The sequence below is a fragment of the Podarcis pityusensis genome (assembly GCF_964106645.2).
Source record: "Podarcis pityusensis genome assembly, chromosome: 5".
In the NCBI taxonomy this organism is placed as follows: Eukaryota; Metazoa; Chordata; class Lepidosauria; order Squamata; family Lacertidae; genus Podarcis; species Podarcis pityusensis.
The window spans coordinates 5227877-5246264 of NC_138032.1; the positions used below are offsets into that span (position 1 = coordinate 5227877).

General features: G+C 49.1%; 1 protein-coding gene across 2 annotated transcripts in view; it reads right to left on the reverse strand.

Annotated features, from left to right (window-relative positions):
• LOC308478116 (solute carrier family 12 member 9-like) overlaps positions 1 to 10244 on the reverse strand; it is a 92002-nt gene extending 81758 nt beyond the window's left edge. Inside the window, exon 1 of one of the 2 annotated variants that reach the window (XM_081007431.1) lies at positions 9912 to 10244. In XM_081007431.1, the coding sequence (XP_080863557.1) occupies positions 9912 to 10110 (199 nt within the window). In that variant the 5' untranslated portion in view covers positions 10111 to 10244. Of the gene's footprint in view, positions 1 to 9273; positions 9493 to 9911 lie in introns of those variants that run through there. The other variant, XM_081007430.1, reaches the window with a different exon arrangement.
• Positions 10245 to 18388: the final 8144 nt, after the last annotated feature.

Below are 18388 nucleotides of genomic sequence, written 5' to 3' on the forward strand. Positions count from 1 at the left end.
TATCGCTGCGATGATCATAGGATGAGGATAAAATGGAGAGACAAGCAGGAAACTCTCGACTTCTCCATGGCCAGAATGTGGCCTATGCTGTTCAAAGAGTCACTCCTGTGGCTCCGCCCACTTTTGCCTCTAGCCACGCCCCTGACTGGCAGGCAGCTCCCACAAGTGGGAATGGGGCCCTTCGGATGGAAAGGGATTTCCCTGCTCCAGTTTTGAACAGAACAAATGCCAGAGCTCAGCTATCCCTCCCTAGGTATCAACACCTCCCATTGTTTCCCAGATCTTTTATTTAAAGTATTATTTATTGCTTGAAGAAGCGGAGCATCCTTGCTGAGGCCATGCACATGGAAATTGCCTTTGCTCTAATTAATCCTGAATCAAGGGCACCACTGGTGTCACAGGCCCTGGCTAAGGCAGCCCCCAAGCTGTATATTCTGTCCCACAACGGAGACTGGAGATAGTGCTACTTGCAACTCAAGGGAGGAAAAGGTTTCTGCAGGCAGATTTTGCAAGAGGGATGACCCTGATTGACCCCAGGCTGCTTCTGGGGGAAGTTAAAAGCGATCGAGAAAGGATGAGCAGAGAAAATGGATTTGAGCCTTGCGGAGCTCGTGGGCTTTAGACACAGCTTTAAACTGTCCCCAGCTGCCCTGAACAAATCTGTGGAGGGTGTGCCCCCCCCCACGCCCCGCCAACCACGCGGACCTGGCAAAGCGAGCTGCCCAATTTGTTCCTCGCTAGGGAGAGGAAATTTGGGCTCGGACTCTGCCCTCTGCTTAGAGCTGGCTCTCGCTGCAAACAGAGAGGATCCCAGGATAATGAGCGGATCCTGAGTCATAAGGAAGATCAGGACAGTTCTGAAAGAACCCTGTGTCCTGTTTTCCCCCACGGGGTTCAGATCTAAATATTTGAGAATGCTTGCAAGAGAACGCAGGGTGTAACTGCACGGCATCCCTGGCCTTTGTTAAGGCTGGCATATACTATCAGGCTGCACAGATCCTGGATTAATTTCTACAGTATCCTATTAGTAGTATTAGTTTCTCCTTGATTAAGGCTGCGGTCCCATAGACACTTGCCCAAAGTATATTCCCACCAAATTCAATGGAACTGCAGTCTTTTTATATACATACAAAAGGACAGTCTGAGCCTGTTAGAACATGCAGGAAACTGGGCGGGGGGGGGGGGATCCATTATTCAAAATGAACAACTTTTTGCAGACTTGTATAAGGGATATAGGAAGTGATGCAGGAAATTGAGCTTTTCTTGGAATAGAATCCGTTTTACCTTCACCACAATTAACACACACACACACACACAAAAATTGTTATATTCAGGCTCTTTGCTCTGCATTCTGTTTGTTTTGCTTTCTGGTCCTGCACAGGACTCCCTCAACCAGCAGTTGTTGTTGTTGTTTTTAAATAAACAATAAGCTTAATTAGAATAATAATTAACATAATGTCGCTGTAAGGTTTAAAACTTAGCTGGAGAACAAAAAATTGGCAAGAGAGAATCTTTCTACTTCAATAGGGTGGGGTGGGGTGCGGGGGGGGAGATAGAACTGTGGAAGACACTGAAATCACAACTGGTTGCCACAGCTGACTTTTTCATATGGACTAGAAACTTGATTTGCTTAGGAAAGCCGATGCTCCAGATTCTGTGCCCAATACCAAACTGAAGACTGCATGCACACATGGTGGGACGACAGAAGTGTAGAGCATATTGGAGACTGCAGTAATCACGTGTTGAAAAAGCAGAATTGAAGCGTTTCAATGAGCGATGAAGAGGAGGAAGCCAGATCTCAATCCCAGAGTACTTCTAAACCAAATGCAACGAAGAGCAAAACTACCAAGCCGAATTTGTGGGAACTGAAAGGCTTTGAGTCCAAAGTCCTTGCCCCACCAATCACCCACAACTTCAAATCCCCAGTCTGTCCCACGCAAATCAGACAGGTCACAAGTCAAAATCTTAGAAACATAGAACTGTTGAATTGGAAGGTACCCCAAGGGTCATCTAGTCCAACCCCCTGCAATGCAGGAATCTTTTGCCCCTTGAACCCATGACCCTGAGATTAAGAGTCTCATACCCTACTAAGCCTAAATGAATATTTGCAAAGAAGACTGTTCAGATCACTCAGGCAAGCCAAATGATGGCAGTCTGCTTCCAGGACAAAGAACCTGCATTTCAAACAATGGAACAGCTTACAAATAGACTTATATTTCAAATGAATTCAAAACCACATGCCTTGTTTTGAATCCTACACTAGCACTTCTTCAGAGGAGAGCTGGAGCATCTGCTCTGCATGTAGAAGGTCCCAATCCACAGTATCTCAGGTAGGACTGGGAGAGTCTCCTTCCTGAACCCCCAGAGAGATGCTGCCAGTCAGAGTGGACAATACTGAGGTAAGTGGACCAAGTCTAACTCAGTGTAAGGCACTAAGGAAAGGCTGAAGACTGAACACGGGAGATCGCTTAGTGAAGGAGGGGAAAAGGTGATCCAACGTCTTCCTTTCTCCCTCCTAAGAGATGCTTCCATGTCTTGCAGGCCTGCCTGATTGCTTTCTCATGGGCAGCCATTTGTCGTAAAAAATAAATGTGACCTGGGTAAAGCAGATACTCCACCTGTTGCCGTCTCAGATGGGCGCACGGCAAGAGACTCCGAAATACTGCCTGCCCCTCCAAAGAGAGAGGGAGGCCAGCAACCCTTCAATCATTTGCCTCTCACTTAACAGAAATAAATCTGAAATCTTTTGAAACATGCAAACAACATCAAACCGATTTAAGTGCTAACTGTGGGTGCCGGTTGCTGCGTCTAGATTTAGAGTCCAGTCAGACACACAGATGTGCAAACTTCATGCTTTGGCGCAAACGTTTTGAACTCTGGAAGACACACACACATTTTAACAACAGCCATTTCGATCTAGCCCCGCTGCAATGCTTTTCCGTTGCTCTGAGCATGCAAAGAACTCGACATATAATCAAAAATGTATTTTGAAACAGACACATATCCATCCTCACTGCCACCATTTTGGCAACTTTGTGCCTCCCAATTTAGAGGACTCCCCAAGGCCAGGAAAGCCTCAGGCAAATCGAACCAAAAAGTCTCTTGCAGAAGCCACAAGGCTTTTGCTTCAACTGCCAACAGATTAACACGGCTACCCTCCGGAAGTCATTTCTGCAATTCGGCGCTTGGGTTTGGAGGGAGAAATCTTCCACGTTCTCCAGGTGGTGGGATGTATGTTGGTCAGGTCTATGCCAGACACTCTCTCTTCAAGTGCCCCCCCCCCACCCCCTGCTTTCCAGAGTTGGGCTCTCGAAGCTGGATTACTTTTGGGTGCTACTGCACCCATAGTTGGAAGGGTAATCCAGTCCAACCCCATGCAATGCAGGAATGCACCAGTAATGAGAGATGCGGACCCTGGGGGTGGGGCAGGGTCTGTTCTGGGGCTGTCAACAGGATCCTAGCCATGCTGATCTCAAACACTGGACCTGCTTGAGAGAGATCTATGGAGGCCAGATCCACCAATGGGCATTAGCCGTGCTGGCTAAATGGAACCTTCACATATAGAGGCAATGTATCTCTCAATAAGGGACGCGGGTGGCGCTGTGGTCTAAACCACAGAGCCTAGGACTTGCTGATCAGAAGTTCAGCGGTTTGAATCCCCGCGACGGGGTGAGCTCCCGTTGCTCGGTCCCTGCTCCTACCAACTTAGCAGTTCGAAAGCACATCAAAGTGCAAGTAGATAAATAGGTACTGCTCCGGCGGGAAGGTAAACGGCGTTTCCGTGCGCTGCTCTGGTTCGCCAGAAGCAGCTTAGTCATGCTGGCCACATGACCTGGAAGCTGTCTGCGGACAAACGCCGGCTCCCTCGGCCTATAGAGCGAGATGAGCGCCGCAATCCCAGAGTCGGTCACGACTGGACCTAATGGTCAGGGGTCCCTTTACCATTTATCTCTCAATAGCTGCTGCATGGGGAAACTCAGCAAGGAAGGGCTGTTGCTGTGGTCTTCCCAAAACATCTGGCTGGCCACTGGGAGAAACAAGATGCTGGACTGAACAGATTTTTGTGTGCCAAGAGACGGTGCCTTAATCCAGTTGTGGTTCCAGCCCAGAACTTACAAACCACATCACCTCTCGCACGGCCACCCTGCACACTTAATTAACACCAAGTTGCAGCCTGAGTGCTCCATTACAGCTGCAGAAAGGTATTAATCAAGACGCAAGGGGATATAACGACTGGAGTGACCCCGGCTGGCCCAAAGCCCAAGAAGAGCGAAGGCTTATTACGGCCAGCACTTATGGGCTCGCTTCCTTCATTTTCCCAGCTGCCACAACCATTTCTGAGGGAAAGCACTTTGCGATCGAACATCAGGTGTGTGTTGGGGGGGGGGGGAGCAGGCACATTTGCTTCCACTCAAGCAGACTGAAGAAGCAGGTTGCAGCAAGAGGGGATCATAGAATTGTCGAGTTGGAAGGGATCCCGAAGGACATCTAGTCCAACCCCCTGCAATGCTGGAAAAATAGCTAATAATAATTAAAAAAATTATTTATACCCCGCCCTCCCCAGCCAAGACCGGGCTCAGGGCGGCTAACACCCGATATAACACAATTGATCGAAATACAACTTAAAAAACAAGATTAAAATACAACATTCAAACATTAAAATGCAGCCTCCTTTCAGTGGAAACTCTAATCAAAAACTTTTGGGGGGATAAAAACGTCAAGTCTTCACCAAGGCTAACTATCCAGACTGGTCCTACGTGAGCCAGAAAAAAGCCAGGGAAGTCCCCGAATAGGAGTTCCATCACAGAAGGAAAAAGAAAAGAGGGGGAGGGCATCAAGTTGATTCCAAGCCAAAGGCCAGGTGGAACAACTCTGTCTTACAGGCCCTGCAGAAAGAAATCAGATCCTGCAGGGCCCTGGTCTCATGAGATAGAGCGTTCCACCAGGTCGGAGCCAGTGTTGAAAAGGCTCTGGCTCTGGTTGAGGCTAATCTGACTTCCTTAGGGCCCGGGACCACTAGGGTGTTGCTATTTATGGACCTTAAGGTCCTCCGTGGGGCATACCGGGAGAGGCAGTCCCATAGGTACGAGGGTCCTAGGCTGTGAAGGGCTTTAAAGGTCTGCTGCATTGTGGGATATCTTTGGAAGAAGAAAAGGCTAAGGAGTAAATCAGAGCTATCCAAACTGCACGTCGTGCCACGTTACTGTGTCGGCTGCAGTGTGTGGTTGTGTCGTGTGAACACTCCCCGAGTTCCTCCCGGGGCTGGAAAGGAGTTAGTTTACCCTCCCTTTTGCTAGTAAAACTGAATTACTATGTCGTGCGAAAGAAGAATGGCAGAAAAAAATGGATTATGCAGAATTGGACAAAATGACAGGAAGGATTCGAAACCTGCGGGACCAGAGATTCACAGAAGATTGGAAGAAGTAGATGAACTATTTGAAGAGCAATTGTAATCAGCAAATTACGCTAGTAGGACTGCAAGAAGTTCTCTAAGGAGAAATCTATGAAACGTTACAAAGTAGAAAAAGAATAGAGATAACAGTTATGAGATTTAAATGTCATAGGGAAAGTAAGAAATGTATACTAAGAGATTAGACTGGAAAATTTCCAGATGAGATTGAGGGAAGTCAAAAAATTGTATAAGATGTAAAAGCATGTTTAATTACTGTTGAAAATGATATGTTAAAAAACATATATATATATATATACATACACACACACACACACACACAAAGAATTACTGTGTCATGAAATGACGCATGTCTAAAAAGTGTGTCACCAACATAAAAGGTTTGGAAAACTCTGGAGTAAACCATACACAAATCTGGAGTGCAGTCCCTAAGACGGTTGTATGGCTCCTTGGACGCCTCCCTCCAGCAACTCCTGCAGCCAACCTGGTGCCAAATGTCTTGCTTTGCTTTCCTTTGGACCCCATCAGGGAGGCCGAGAGGGGGGTCTTGTCGTCTGGGCAGCCCAGGACCTCCAGACACATAGCTCAGGTTTGCACCACAGAGAGGTAACTTCAATGCTGCTAAGGCAGCAGTTCGACTTTGCCCCCGGAGGCACACTCCATTGTCTCTCAAGACAGACGGATGCCAACGACAGGCTGCCTATTCTCTCCCAAGTCCAATTCAAACTGCTGGGTAAAGGCCCAAAGCCCATCCCTCCCCAACCTGGTGCCCTCCAGATGTTTTGGACTACAACATCTCCACCAATCCCAGCCTGGTTCCCTGCAGGCGTTTCAAATTCGCTGCAGGCGGGTAGGCCAATGAGTAGTATTTATAGCCCAGAACAGAGGTGGGCATTTGGAAAGGGGTTAGGTAGCCATTGCTGCAATAACATGAGTGGGGCAAGTTCATAAGAGGCAGCAGCCTTGGATTGTACGGCGACCAAAGGAGAGACCAAAGCAGAGGTGCTGCGGTTGTTTGTAAGGGTTTTGGAAGAGGGAAGTAGAAGTTAACTGCTAAAAGCGTGAGAGTATTAACAGAAGAGGGGTCTTTGTGGGGCACAGACCACTAGTGCAGATAGTATGAGAGCTGAATGTGGTGATCAGGAACCCGGGAGTAACACTGTATTCCAGGCGCCAGATCAGAAAAAATGCTCTAGGGAGTAAGGCTAGAGGGTGCAGCTGAACTCGAGGTCCCTGCAAGGCAGGCTTTAAAGAGTGGATATGGGTCTTGTACAGGGGTCAGCAACCTTTTTAAGGCCTGTGGGCCGGTCCACCGTCCCTCAGACCATGTGGTGGGCTGGACTATATTTTGGAGAAAAAAATGCACGAATTCCTATGCCCCACAAATAACCTAGAGATGCATTTTAAATAAAAGGACACATTCTACTCATGTAAAAACAAGCTGATTCCCGAACCATCCACGGGCCGAATTGAGATGGCGATTGGGCCGCGTCCGGCCCCCGGGCCTTAGGTTGCCTACCCCTGGTCTTGTAGCAAAGTGATTCTCAGAGGGTGTGGCAGGAGAGGGTGGCAAGTGTGGTGGGAAGATTCAAGGGCCATCAAATAAACATTTAAACATTTCAGTGTGGCATTGTATACTATAGTATGACAATATCTTTTTTATTTGCCAAATATGGGTAGATATCTTTCCAAAAGGAGAGCAAGAACGTCAAGTGATTCGGAGGAAAACCAGACAAGAGAAAGGCTTCTTTGTGTTGATGGGATGGTGGGAGTTCCCAGCAAAAGCAAGCTCATGCCTCTCACTAAGTTTGTATGCATCCTTAAGGTACATAAGAGTTTATAATTATATTTTGGAAATGATTCGTGATCTTACGTAGCTGCATTGTTTTATACCTTCTGGATGTCCTGTTATCATAAGGTAAAGGACCCCTGGACAGTTAAGTCCAGTCAAAGGCGACTATGGAGTGCAGCGCTCATCTCACTTTCAGACCAAAGGAGCTGGCGTTGGTCCACAGACAGCTTTCCGGGTCATGTGGCCAGCATAACTAAACCACTTCTGGCGCAAGGCAACACCGTGACAAGAGCCAGAGCGCATGGAAATGCCGTTTACCTTCCCCGCCACAGCGGTACCTATTTATATACTTGCACTGGTATGCTTTCAAACTGCTAGCTTGGCAGAAGCTGGGACAGAGCAAAGGGAGCTCACTCCGTTGCGGGGATTCGAACCGCCGACTTTTCGATCAGCAAGCCCAAGAGGCTCAGTGGTTTAGACCACAGTGCCACCAGCGTCCCTTACTTTACCCGTGATCATATTATAAATAGTTGTGTTCTACATTTACACTGCCACAAGTTGTTGCTTCGGCCCAGTATACCTGAAGGAGCGTCTCCACCCCCATCATTCACTGAGTTCCAGCTCCAAGGGCCTTCTGGCGGTTCCCTCACTGCGAGAAGTGAGGTTACAGGGAACCAGGCAGAGGGCCTTCTCGGTGGTGGCGCCTGCCCTGTAGAACACCTTCCCATCAGATGTCAAGGAAATAAACAACTATCTGACTTTTAGAAGACCTCTGAAGGCAGCCCTGTTTAGGGAAGTTTCTTATGTCTTATCACTTTTTATTATTATTATCATTAATTCTGTTGGGAGCCGCCCAGAGTAGCTGGGGAAACCCAGTCGGATGGGCAGGGTATAAATAATAAATTATTATTATTATTATCCAATGTGTTTCTTATCAATGAAAAATTCAGGGTGGCACAAGGAAGTCTTTATTGAGAAAGTGTGGTCCAGAGAAAAAAGTTTGAGAACCACTTCCTTAGGGAAGCTGGCATTTGGTGGGGTAAGTTGCCAGGCTAGTTAAAAGGCCCCATAGTAGGGCACTGATGTGCTGGGTTAGTGTAGGAGTTAGGACCTTATGAGGACTTATAACACTTGGTTAATTATAAGGTGCTGTTGGGCAGGGTGCCCTGAAGCCAAGAGGAAGTCAGCAGACAGTCACTAGGATTTAATTCTCACTGCAGGAGTCAACTCTGATCTGTTCCACTCCAGACAGCAGAGCTGTTGGCAGGGAAGTAACATGACCAAAAGCAGCTCCATACATAAACGATAACCCCTGCCCATAGAAACCTAGGATGACAGGGAGAAGGGTTCTAGCCGACATTGCTCCCTGAGATGCTAGCTTTTTATGAACAGGGGGCGTATTTTGATATATTTGGATAACATACTATGAGGAACATCTATAGACGCTCTCACCTGGACACAGGATTATTGCCTCAGGGAGAACCTGGCTTAAACAGGAAGGACAACAAGTTCAGGGGAAGAGGCGGCAACCTCTGCACAGACTGAGCTTTAAAACAGATGTGAAACAATATTTGTCATGTTTATGTGGGCGCCAACAGAGCCTTCATCTCAAGGCATCTTCTCACCAGCAGCAGGGAATACTGTGGCCTAGGATATTACTGGACTCCCATCAGTCCTGGAGGGTCCCACCTGTCCAGTCCCTGCTGTACAACATCCCTGCAAAGCAGGCCGGCACTGTTCCCTTGCCACCCCAAGGCAAGTTTCCAGCGAGGGACCGGAGATCCCTGGCTCACCTAACGCCTGCAGCGGCAACTATGAGGCTTGAACCAAAGGGCTGCTCCCTCCCCTGGTTCTCCAGCTCTGAGAGCCAGGTTTCCTGAGCACAGGCAAAGTGCGAGCGCTTCCCCGCCGCCTCCAAACTGAGCTTTTCGGGCCAGGCGGCTTCTTAAGACGCGATACGATCTCCGCCACGCGCGCTCAACTCGATTTTCGAACTAAATAATAAAAGTAACCATACTAATAACAATACTAAGCCAGATTCCTCCAGCCACGCTGCGAAAGCCCCACTCACCGAGGCGCAGGAAAAGCACCACGCTGAACATGGAGAGCAGCGTGGGCACGACGACGCCCAGGAAGGTGGGCAGCTTGCGCGCCCCGGCGGCCCTGGCCGCGGACGGCTCCGCTTCCACCGAGACGCTGCTGCAGAGCCGGTAATTCAGCAGCGGGCTCCGCTCCGACGGCCCGCCGGAGCCTCTCGCGGGCCGGGGCATGGTCGCGGCTCGCTCCGACGGCGCTGTGGCGCGCGGGACCCGACGGGACGGGACTACCACGGCCAGCCCCGCCGCCGGCACCTCCAGGGCGCAAACCGGCCCGCCCCGACGCGCCGCCCCCGGCACCGCCCCGATCCCCGCCTCCTGCCTTGACGGGCCGGAGCGAGCTCGGGCTGGGCTGCTTCTGCTGGGGAAGACAAGAGGGGAGCGGGGAGCGGCTTACTCGGGAGTAAAGGGTCTCCCACGGAAGCGGAGCTGCTTGCCTAGCGCGGAGGAGGCAGAGGGAAGCCGCCGCCCGAGCCACCTCCACGTGCACACACGCACGCATGCACGCACGCAGGTCTACTCGGGAGTAAGGGGTTCCGCGAGAGCCGGAGGGTTTCTGCTCCGGATCGAGTTCAACAACCCCCCGCGCTCAGTTTTGGATGGGTCGACTTACTCGCGTGCAAAAGCGCATGATGGGGACTTTTGCTCCGTGCACAGTCCGCGCTTAAGGGCAAAGTCCTAACAACAGCCCGAGCCTGTGCGTGTTTACTGGGAAGGAAATTCCACAAATTAGGCACGTGTGCGTGCGTGTGTGTTACTTCCGAGTAAACCTGCACAGGATCCGGCGGCCTGGCTCCAGAACTCTGTAGCATCGGAATCGGTGCCGGGGCTTACTTCCGAGTAAACAGGCGTGGGATTGATCTGCAGCAAAGGTGTTCAACCTTTCCCGCTGGACACGTGTTCAGCGTGACATTTAAGGCTTTCCCGGAAGTCACCACATTTAAATAATCGGAAGCGCACGACGGTGAAAATGGAGATGGGATCATTGACCCATTTCTGCACCTGCATGATATATATTTACCTGGAAGGGCAGGGATCCCATCTCCGCTCAGGAAGGAGGCTTACTGGATAAGCCTGGACGAGTCACTCTCCTTTGGCCTCGCCTACCTCACAGGGTTATTGTGGAGGATAAACTGGAGAGGCCAACTCTGAAAAGGAAAGGTGGGATAGGAATGTCATAATAAAGCAATGCAAAGCATGCGTTTTGGAAAGCAGGTGGCATTAGATCCAGGGGGGATTCTTTAGCTGAGATTCCTGCATTGCAGGGGTTGGACTAGATGACCCTTGGGATCCCTAGCAACTGTACAATTCTCTGTGATTTCTGTCAGAGTATGCATACTTACGTCTGGGTTTTTAAGAATGGGTCTCTTTTGCTTTGGCCTTTCCCACATAGAAGCTCAGCAGATGTGCTGCTACCGTAAGCCTCACCTGTTGAATTCCCACCTGTCACAGAGACGTTAAATGCAGCCAAAACAAACCCTTAAATCAGGCTTCCTCAACCTTGGCCCTCCAGATGTTTTGAGACTGCAATTCCCATCATCCCTGACCACTGGTCCTGCTAGCTAGGGATCATGGGAGTTGTAGGTCAAAAACATCTGTAGGGCCGAGATTGAGGAAGCCTGCCTTAAACTGTACACTTAGGAGGGCAAGTTTGGCTCGCTTCATTATTTGTAACCTGCTTTTTCATCAGAACGAAGTGGCTTACCAAAGAAACCCAGAACGGAACAAAACGTAGCAGCACATTCAGAACGCTGAAAACAGCCACTATGGGAAGAGTGTTGGGAAGCCCTTTTTGAACTTGAGGGCCGCAGTTCCCTTTTAAGTCACTTTTTGAGGGCCATATGCCAGCCCTAAGTGCTGGAGCCACAGACAAAAGGGGGTGCAGCAAGAAACACAAGTGTCACCTTTGTGAAGTACATCCACACATCCCTCTCTTTGCTCCCTCCTGAAAAGCAAGAGGCAGAAAAGTCAAGGACAAATTGCAAGTCAGGTAAAGAGATGCAAAATAGTGTGGCCTGGTGAGGGAGCTGAGGACCAAACTGGGGGGGGGGGGTCACATCTGGCCTCGGAGACTGAAGACCCCCCCCCATCCCTGAGTTACAGCATCAAAACAACAGAGAGAAGGGAAAGGGGGGAAATGTAAGCAGTGAGTGAGTCATAGGATCAGAGAATTGTGGAGTTGGAAAGGGACCCCGAGGGTCATCTAGTCCAACCCCCATTGTTGGTCATCCCCAAAGTAGACCCACTGAAATAAAGCCCATGGGTTTCAGGGAGTCTTAACTAAATTGGATATGACCCGGCAACTCACAGTTGCAAACTTTTCAAGCAGCTCTTGATAGCGGCCGTTCCTCCTGTGAAGCCCCTGCTAGCCTGTCCATTTTCATAAAGAGTGGAGGCAGATGTAGGTGACCGGCTACATTTTTATTTTCTTCAAAAGGGAGGGCAGTCAGCCATGGTGTGCTTCTTTCCCCCAGCAGTCGCAGCTGCAGCCTGAAACCTGCCCGCCGCCACCTACGCTTCCATTTTAAGACTTGTGGTTAGACGAGATTTTGCCTTCCTTCCCACGTTGCGTGAGGTCTAGCGGCTGTAACGAAGAATTCTGGAGAAAACGGAAGCTTGCTCACTCTTTTTGTGGCATTTCAGTTGGTTCTAGCAAAACTGGATTTTTCTTCTCACGGAATCAGAACCCTAACAGTTAGAAGGGACCCCCCCAAGGTCATCCAGACCAACCCCATGCAATGCAGAAATCACAGCTAAATAATTTGGGACCAATATGGATTCCTTCTCTCTCTTTCTTTCTTTCTCTCTCTCTCTCTCTACTCCCTTTACCTATTGTTCTTTCCTGCAATGACTCACTTAGCTTATTTTCCTCCCATTCTGTTTTCCTTTCCCAGGAAGCCCCCCACCCCACTTGATTTAAGAAGCTCTTGCAGCCAAGCGCACCTCCCCAGCCACTTGGATAAATCCCAGACATAAAACAGAAAAGCAATTAAAGCGGCAATAAAAGCAGAGAATAAAACTGGAAATTAAACTCTGTGTCTGCAAAAGGCAGAAGAGGAGCAGCTCCCTGGCTATTCAGAAGTATCCCCATGAATTCTCCCTGGAGGATTGGTGGCCATCATTACAGGGGTGGTGGGTAAGGGGCTTTTTACACGCTTTGGATGCACTGGTTTAAGGAGTCCAGCTTTCGAGGAACTCTGCTGTGTCAGTTCTGCATAGGTAGCCTCCCTCGTAGTTCAGGAAATAAAATTGGGGGGTTTTTTTGGAGAGGGGGATTATATTCAGAGCATAGGAAGATCAGATCAAAAGCTCATGCGATCCAGCAGCTGGCTCAGAAGCCCCAGAAAATTCACAGGAGAGTATGTAGGCAACATGCTCACAAGGAGCATGTAGGCCCTCTCTTGTTCATTGCAGCAAGGTAGACTGCGTCCAAACATGGAGGTGCCACTTTGGTGGCAAGTCACACAGAGCTGCTTTCCCGGAGTTGATCAAACTATACAGGCAGTGTGGATGGCGAGATATTTATGGCTGCCAACGTTTCAAGCAAGTGCTGCAGCTGTGTCTTTAAAAGCAGCTGGTGTGTAGACTGCTACACACAGTCTACAAGCTCCAGCTTCTGGTTTCTGTCCCCCAGTGGGTCTCTCCCTCCTTTCTCCAGCCAGCATTACATGACTGCTAAGCATGTTCAGGCTCCACTCGGACCACGTAAGGATGGGAATTTTGCTAATACAGTAGTGTCACATGCCAGGGTGGCCTCGTGGTTAGTGCATCAGACTAGGACCTGAGAGACCAGGGTTCAAATCCACACTTGGCCATGAAGCTCACTGGGTGACCTAGAGGCAGTCATAGAATGGTAGAGTTGGAAGGGAGCCCCAAAGCTCATCTATTCCAACCCCCTGCAATGCAGGAATCTCAGCTAAAGCTTCCATGTCACCGCCTCTCAGCCTAATGTCGTTGTTTGACAGTGGAACGGATTCCCTCTGGAGATTGTGGAGTCTCTATCCTTGGAGGATTTTAAGCAGAGGTTTGGTGTCCGTCTGTAATGGATTTTTTGGTTGAGATTCCTGCTTTGCAGGGACCCTTTCAACTACAATTCTATGATTTCTTGAGGTCCTTGGAGAAAAAGGTGGGAGATAACTGCAATCAATCAAACAATCAATCAGACGGGGGGGGGGGGGAGGGTTTGCGCCCTGTGGTTCTGTGATTGTAACAAAGAGAGCTGAGTTAAAAGTCAATCAGATTGGCCATGCCTAGTTTGGGTAAAGAACGTGGGTGGCGCTGTGGGTTAAACCACAGAGCCTAGGGCTTGCCGATCAGAAGAGTAGATAAATAGGTACCGCTCCGGCGGGAAGGTAAACGGAGTTTCCGTGCGCTGCTCTGGTTTGCCAGAAGCGGCTTCGTCATGCTGGCCACATGACCCGGAAGCTGTACGCCAGCTCCCTCGGCCAATAAAGCGAGATGAGCACCACAACCCCAGAGTCGTCCGGGACTGGACCTAAAGGTCAGGGGTACCTTTACCTTTACCTTTACTAGTTTGGGATATCTCCTTTGAGAGACAGATTCACTCAGTGTTGTGGGTGGATACATCTTTTGTCAAGGAGATTAGCTAATCCTTATCAGCAGATGCCCCACACAGATAGCGAATGGCCTGAAGCTGTTCTGGAAAGAAGAGATATCTTAGAGAAGGAGTCTTCCCCCACTCACCTGTGGCTGGAGATCAGCTAGCTGCCTGCCTGCAGAAAACAGTAGTTTTGGAGATGGCTTCATTTGTGGGGAACTCAGAGGACAGTTACACCAAGCAAATGCCACCCTTGCCACTTTCCTTATGGCAAAGGCCCCAAAGTGAGGGGGAGGAGGGTCTTTGCATAAAGTGCTCCAATCAAGGCTCTTTCCAGAGGGTCTCAATTTCTCTGGTGGGATTCAATGGCGTAACCAGCCAATTCAGGTTGTGTAACAAGTTGATTGGGAGCCATTTGCTCAACAAACCCTCTTCCTCAAAATATCCAGACTTTTGGCAATTGGGGAAATGGAGGGAAGATGCACTGGGAAGTGCCAAGTAATGTTGACCTCCCTGCAAACAAATGAATGCTCTATAAACTCGTTTCTGTTTTGTAAAGCCCTGAGCGACTTGGGACCAGGTTACCTGAAGGACACCTTCCAGTCCTGTGAGATCTGGGTGAGATGTTTTCAGCTGAGGACCACATTCTCTTCTGAAAAACATTCCAGAACCAGAGGCAAAAGTGGGCAGGGCAATGAATGTAAGTTTTACCTTTGAATTCTAGGCTAGTTTTCAACACAAATACACACACACCCTCTCCATCCAGGCAAGTGAGATGAGTTGTTGCTTACTGCATTTCCAGTCGCTTCATACCCCCCAAAGCGACTGAAAACAGAATAAAATGCAGATAAACCCCAAGCCAAACTGAAGAACAATAGAAAATTCCTAACATGCTCAGCCTTAACTTTAGGAGAATATAAACTGAAATCTCCCCTCTCCAGCCAGAAAGTTCACTGGGGCTCTTAGACAAGTTGTTCTTTCTATCCTTAACCCACCTCACAGGGTTGTTGTGAGGAAAAATGGGGGCTGGGAAACGGGGGGCGTCACCCTGGCTTTTGTGGGGAATCTCAATAATAGACCAGCAATTTGTGCGCTCGCTCGATCGCTCGCTCTCTGGAAGTGAAAAGTCTCCAGCTATTAGGGGTTGGGGGAAGGTGCCAGGCCTACTTTCCTAGGGTGGGTTCAGGCCAGCTCATTACGTTTTGGGAGTGCTGCCCATTGTAAGTGCTTTCCCCACCCAAAGGGAAGTGAAAACACATAACTAGAATCAAGCAGCATAAGAAACCAACTTTTCTGCCTTTTCCGTCCCTTTGTCCTTCCTGCTTTTTCTTCTTCTTGTGTTCCTCACTGCTGAAGTCAGCTGTAAACCTCACCCACCCTACAATGCTGATGTGGGTTACCAGCACCCAGTTCCTTATTTGCACAAATGTTTTGTTGTAGTTGTTAAAAATGTAAGGGGGGGTGTCGGATTGCAGAGGGTCGTGAGGCCAGCTGGCTAGCCCCAGCTGGGTCGTCTCCTTCCAGCCGTCCCACTGCAAAGACCCATCGGCCTCTGCTCCGACGTAAATCTGTGACCCAGGCTTCAAAGCCAGGGCACACTATATCAGCAGAGCGAACTACGCACACAGAATAGGCGTGAGGCTTGTGAAAGCATACTACAACTACAGATTTATTAATCATAAATCAGGACAAAGAAACATGTCGTCTCTTTGTCTTCTCAGAGAGACAGGGAAAAGCAAAAGCTATACACACAACAGAAGTTCCCAGCAAGCTGTGCTGGAATGTAAACAGACATGTGACATGCAACAGTTCCATGTCTGCAACTAAAGGTGGAATGGAATTTTCCAATGGGGGTGTGTGTGAAGTCAAGCCATTGAAAGGATGCAGTGCCTGCTGTGGCTTGGAGAGACAGATAAAGGAGAGACATGTTTCTTGCAGCTGAGGCAGATGAAGGCATCTGGTTGAGCTGCTGCAGATGCACCATTAATATTGAACATTTCTGTCCATTTAAACTTTGTTTAATTATAAATATATGTTTCTTTTCTTTCTCTTTTATTGCTATTATCAGGTGTAGATCAGAGGAGAGAGAAAAATACGTATTATTAGAATTATAGCAGAAAGCAAAAAAGAAAAGTCAGCTGACGTTAATGATCCCAATTCAAACATCTATTAACAAAAGCAGTCCTTGTGCCCAAGTAAATATTGGGATGAGATTGACAGTTCTGCATTCAAATGTAGGAAGGGCCGTAAAATCTTCAGACCATTGAATAATAGGTTTTCTTTGGGTTTTATAGCAATAAGGCCCAACGTGGTGAATCGCGTGCTGGTTATTTGTTAAAGTGAGCAGCTGTTAGGTGCGCCCCTGGTCTCCTGCCCATCACATATTCTTAATAAAAAAGGAAAGTGTTTTCATTTCGTTTTCAATTTGCAAAACGGTGACTCTTCCGAAGCCGAGAGCTGCAAAATTGGATCCTGCTACACCACATTTCTCACAGTTGAGAGACTGCCAGTCCTGCCCCTAGGAGCTCTGCACCATTATGTGCCATTCAAAAGTTGAGGGCCTACCCGAGAAATCAAAGGGAATTTCACCCCTGGTGGGCAGGCAGGAGACAGCTGTTCCCCCCTCAAGTGGCAGGAAGGCACCCCCATTTCATACACACCCCTCTTGTCACCCTCCTAGAGGTAGGTGGAGACCCGTTTTTAAAAAGTACTTTGAGAAAAGCGGTCTGCTAACACCCTCTGCTCTGCTGTGGGTTCATTTTGATGTTACCTTTATATATTTTTCAGTTTTTAAAGTATTTTATAATCCGATGGTTGTAGCTTTGCAATTCTAGCATTCAAACCAGGAGTGGCTAATCTGCAGCTCACTGGTTGTATCCACCCTCACAATTTCTTTGGGGGTGGGTCCTCAAGATCCCCCCCCCCTCAAAAAAAATCTTATTTAAATTAAGCTTGCCAGGAAAGCTTGGCTGCAGTAGTTCATGCACTGCTTCAAGACTGGATTACTGCAGTGCACTCCAAGTAGGTCTTCTCTTGTGCTTGATCCGGAAGCTGCAGTTAGTGTCGAATGCTGCAGCCTGATTGCTGACAGGAGTGAGGCCTTGGGAATAGATAGATAAGTCTTGTTTCAGATCTGGCCTGATGGCTTGCAGAGGGGGAGGGCTTCTGAAATTCAGCTGAGGGTTATACACAGCCCACAGGTTGCCGCCTCCTGTTTTAGAAGATTCCAGGATCTGAGAATATTTCACATTTGCTTCAGCGCATTGATTTAAGGGAAGAAAGAGGTGCATGTCTGTGTAAGACACACACACACACACACACACACACACACACACACACACTTGAATCCACTCTCCCTCCCACCCCCTCTTCCCGCCAGTGCTAGCCCCATGCATCAAACCGCACATTTTTCTTTCACCCGTTTAATTACTTCAAATTCACAACAATTTGTTTTCTCCCAGGCTTTTTGTAGCCAGGGTGAAATCAAACTGAGCAGGGCTGCCTGCTGCTCTTTAATCACTGCCCATAAATCCTTCTCTAGAGGCCTGCCTCGTTTGGCAACCGTTCAGCAGCAAGGTAAGAGATGGCAATTGGAGAGAAGGAGGCGAGGAGGGCAGAGGTGGAGGGGGCTGCGGGGGGGGGGAGCTCTGTTCCCGGTAATTGGCTCTCCCCCGCTGCCCCCCAGCCCACCCTGTTAATGTGCTGCGCCTTCACCCTACAGGTCAGGCTTTCTGCAGCTCTGCTGATTTTCCCATCTCAGCCTCTGTTCCCCAGAGAGCAGGCGGATGTGGCACCGGTTCAGTCGCTCAGGCTGGCATCTTTTTAACTGGCCCTGCTCCTGCACCTTGGCTTGTTTTTTTAGCAGCACTCAGGCATATGGGGACAAGGCAGGCGAACCTTCTCCTGGCGATGACGGGAAGTGCAAGGGGCTGGGCTAGATGGCCCCAGATGGGTCCCTTCCAACTCTACCGCTCTATGATTCTATGATGTGGGCAGGGAGAGGGGGATGAAGTCCACCTGCGTAATGCCTGCAACAAAAAGCTGCAGTTAATGGAACAGGTGGTGTCAGTAGTGCCTCTGAGCCCGTGCAGAGTGGCTTCTGCTTGCCACTGAGTAATCGCAACAAGGTCACTGACATCTGGGGTGTCTGGGCAAAGGTTCTGTGGCGCTGGCTGCCAGGAATGCTGCCGGAAAGAGAAGTGGAAAAACCAGGCCTGCCACTCCGCAGCAGGAAACCTTTCCTCTCCACCTGCAGAGGTGCAAGAGTTTTGACTTCCCTCATTCCACAGCAACAGCAACGCCCCATCCAAAACAAAGGAAGAGGGAATGCGCCTCCCAAGCTGCCAGGTATGAGTCACCAGACGGGGACAGCAAAACAAAGCTTGCTCATCATGTTAAAGGAGGTTCCCAGTGGCACAACAGCAGTATTTAGATGTGCTTTTCTAAGGCAGGATCTTGCCCTGCACACTGGCAGTGTAGCTCAGAGTGTCCCTGGCATTTCCTGGCCCAGAGAGAGAAGATGAACAGCACAC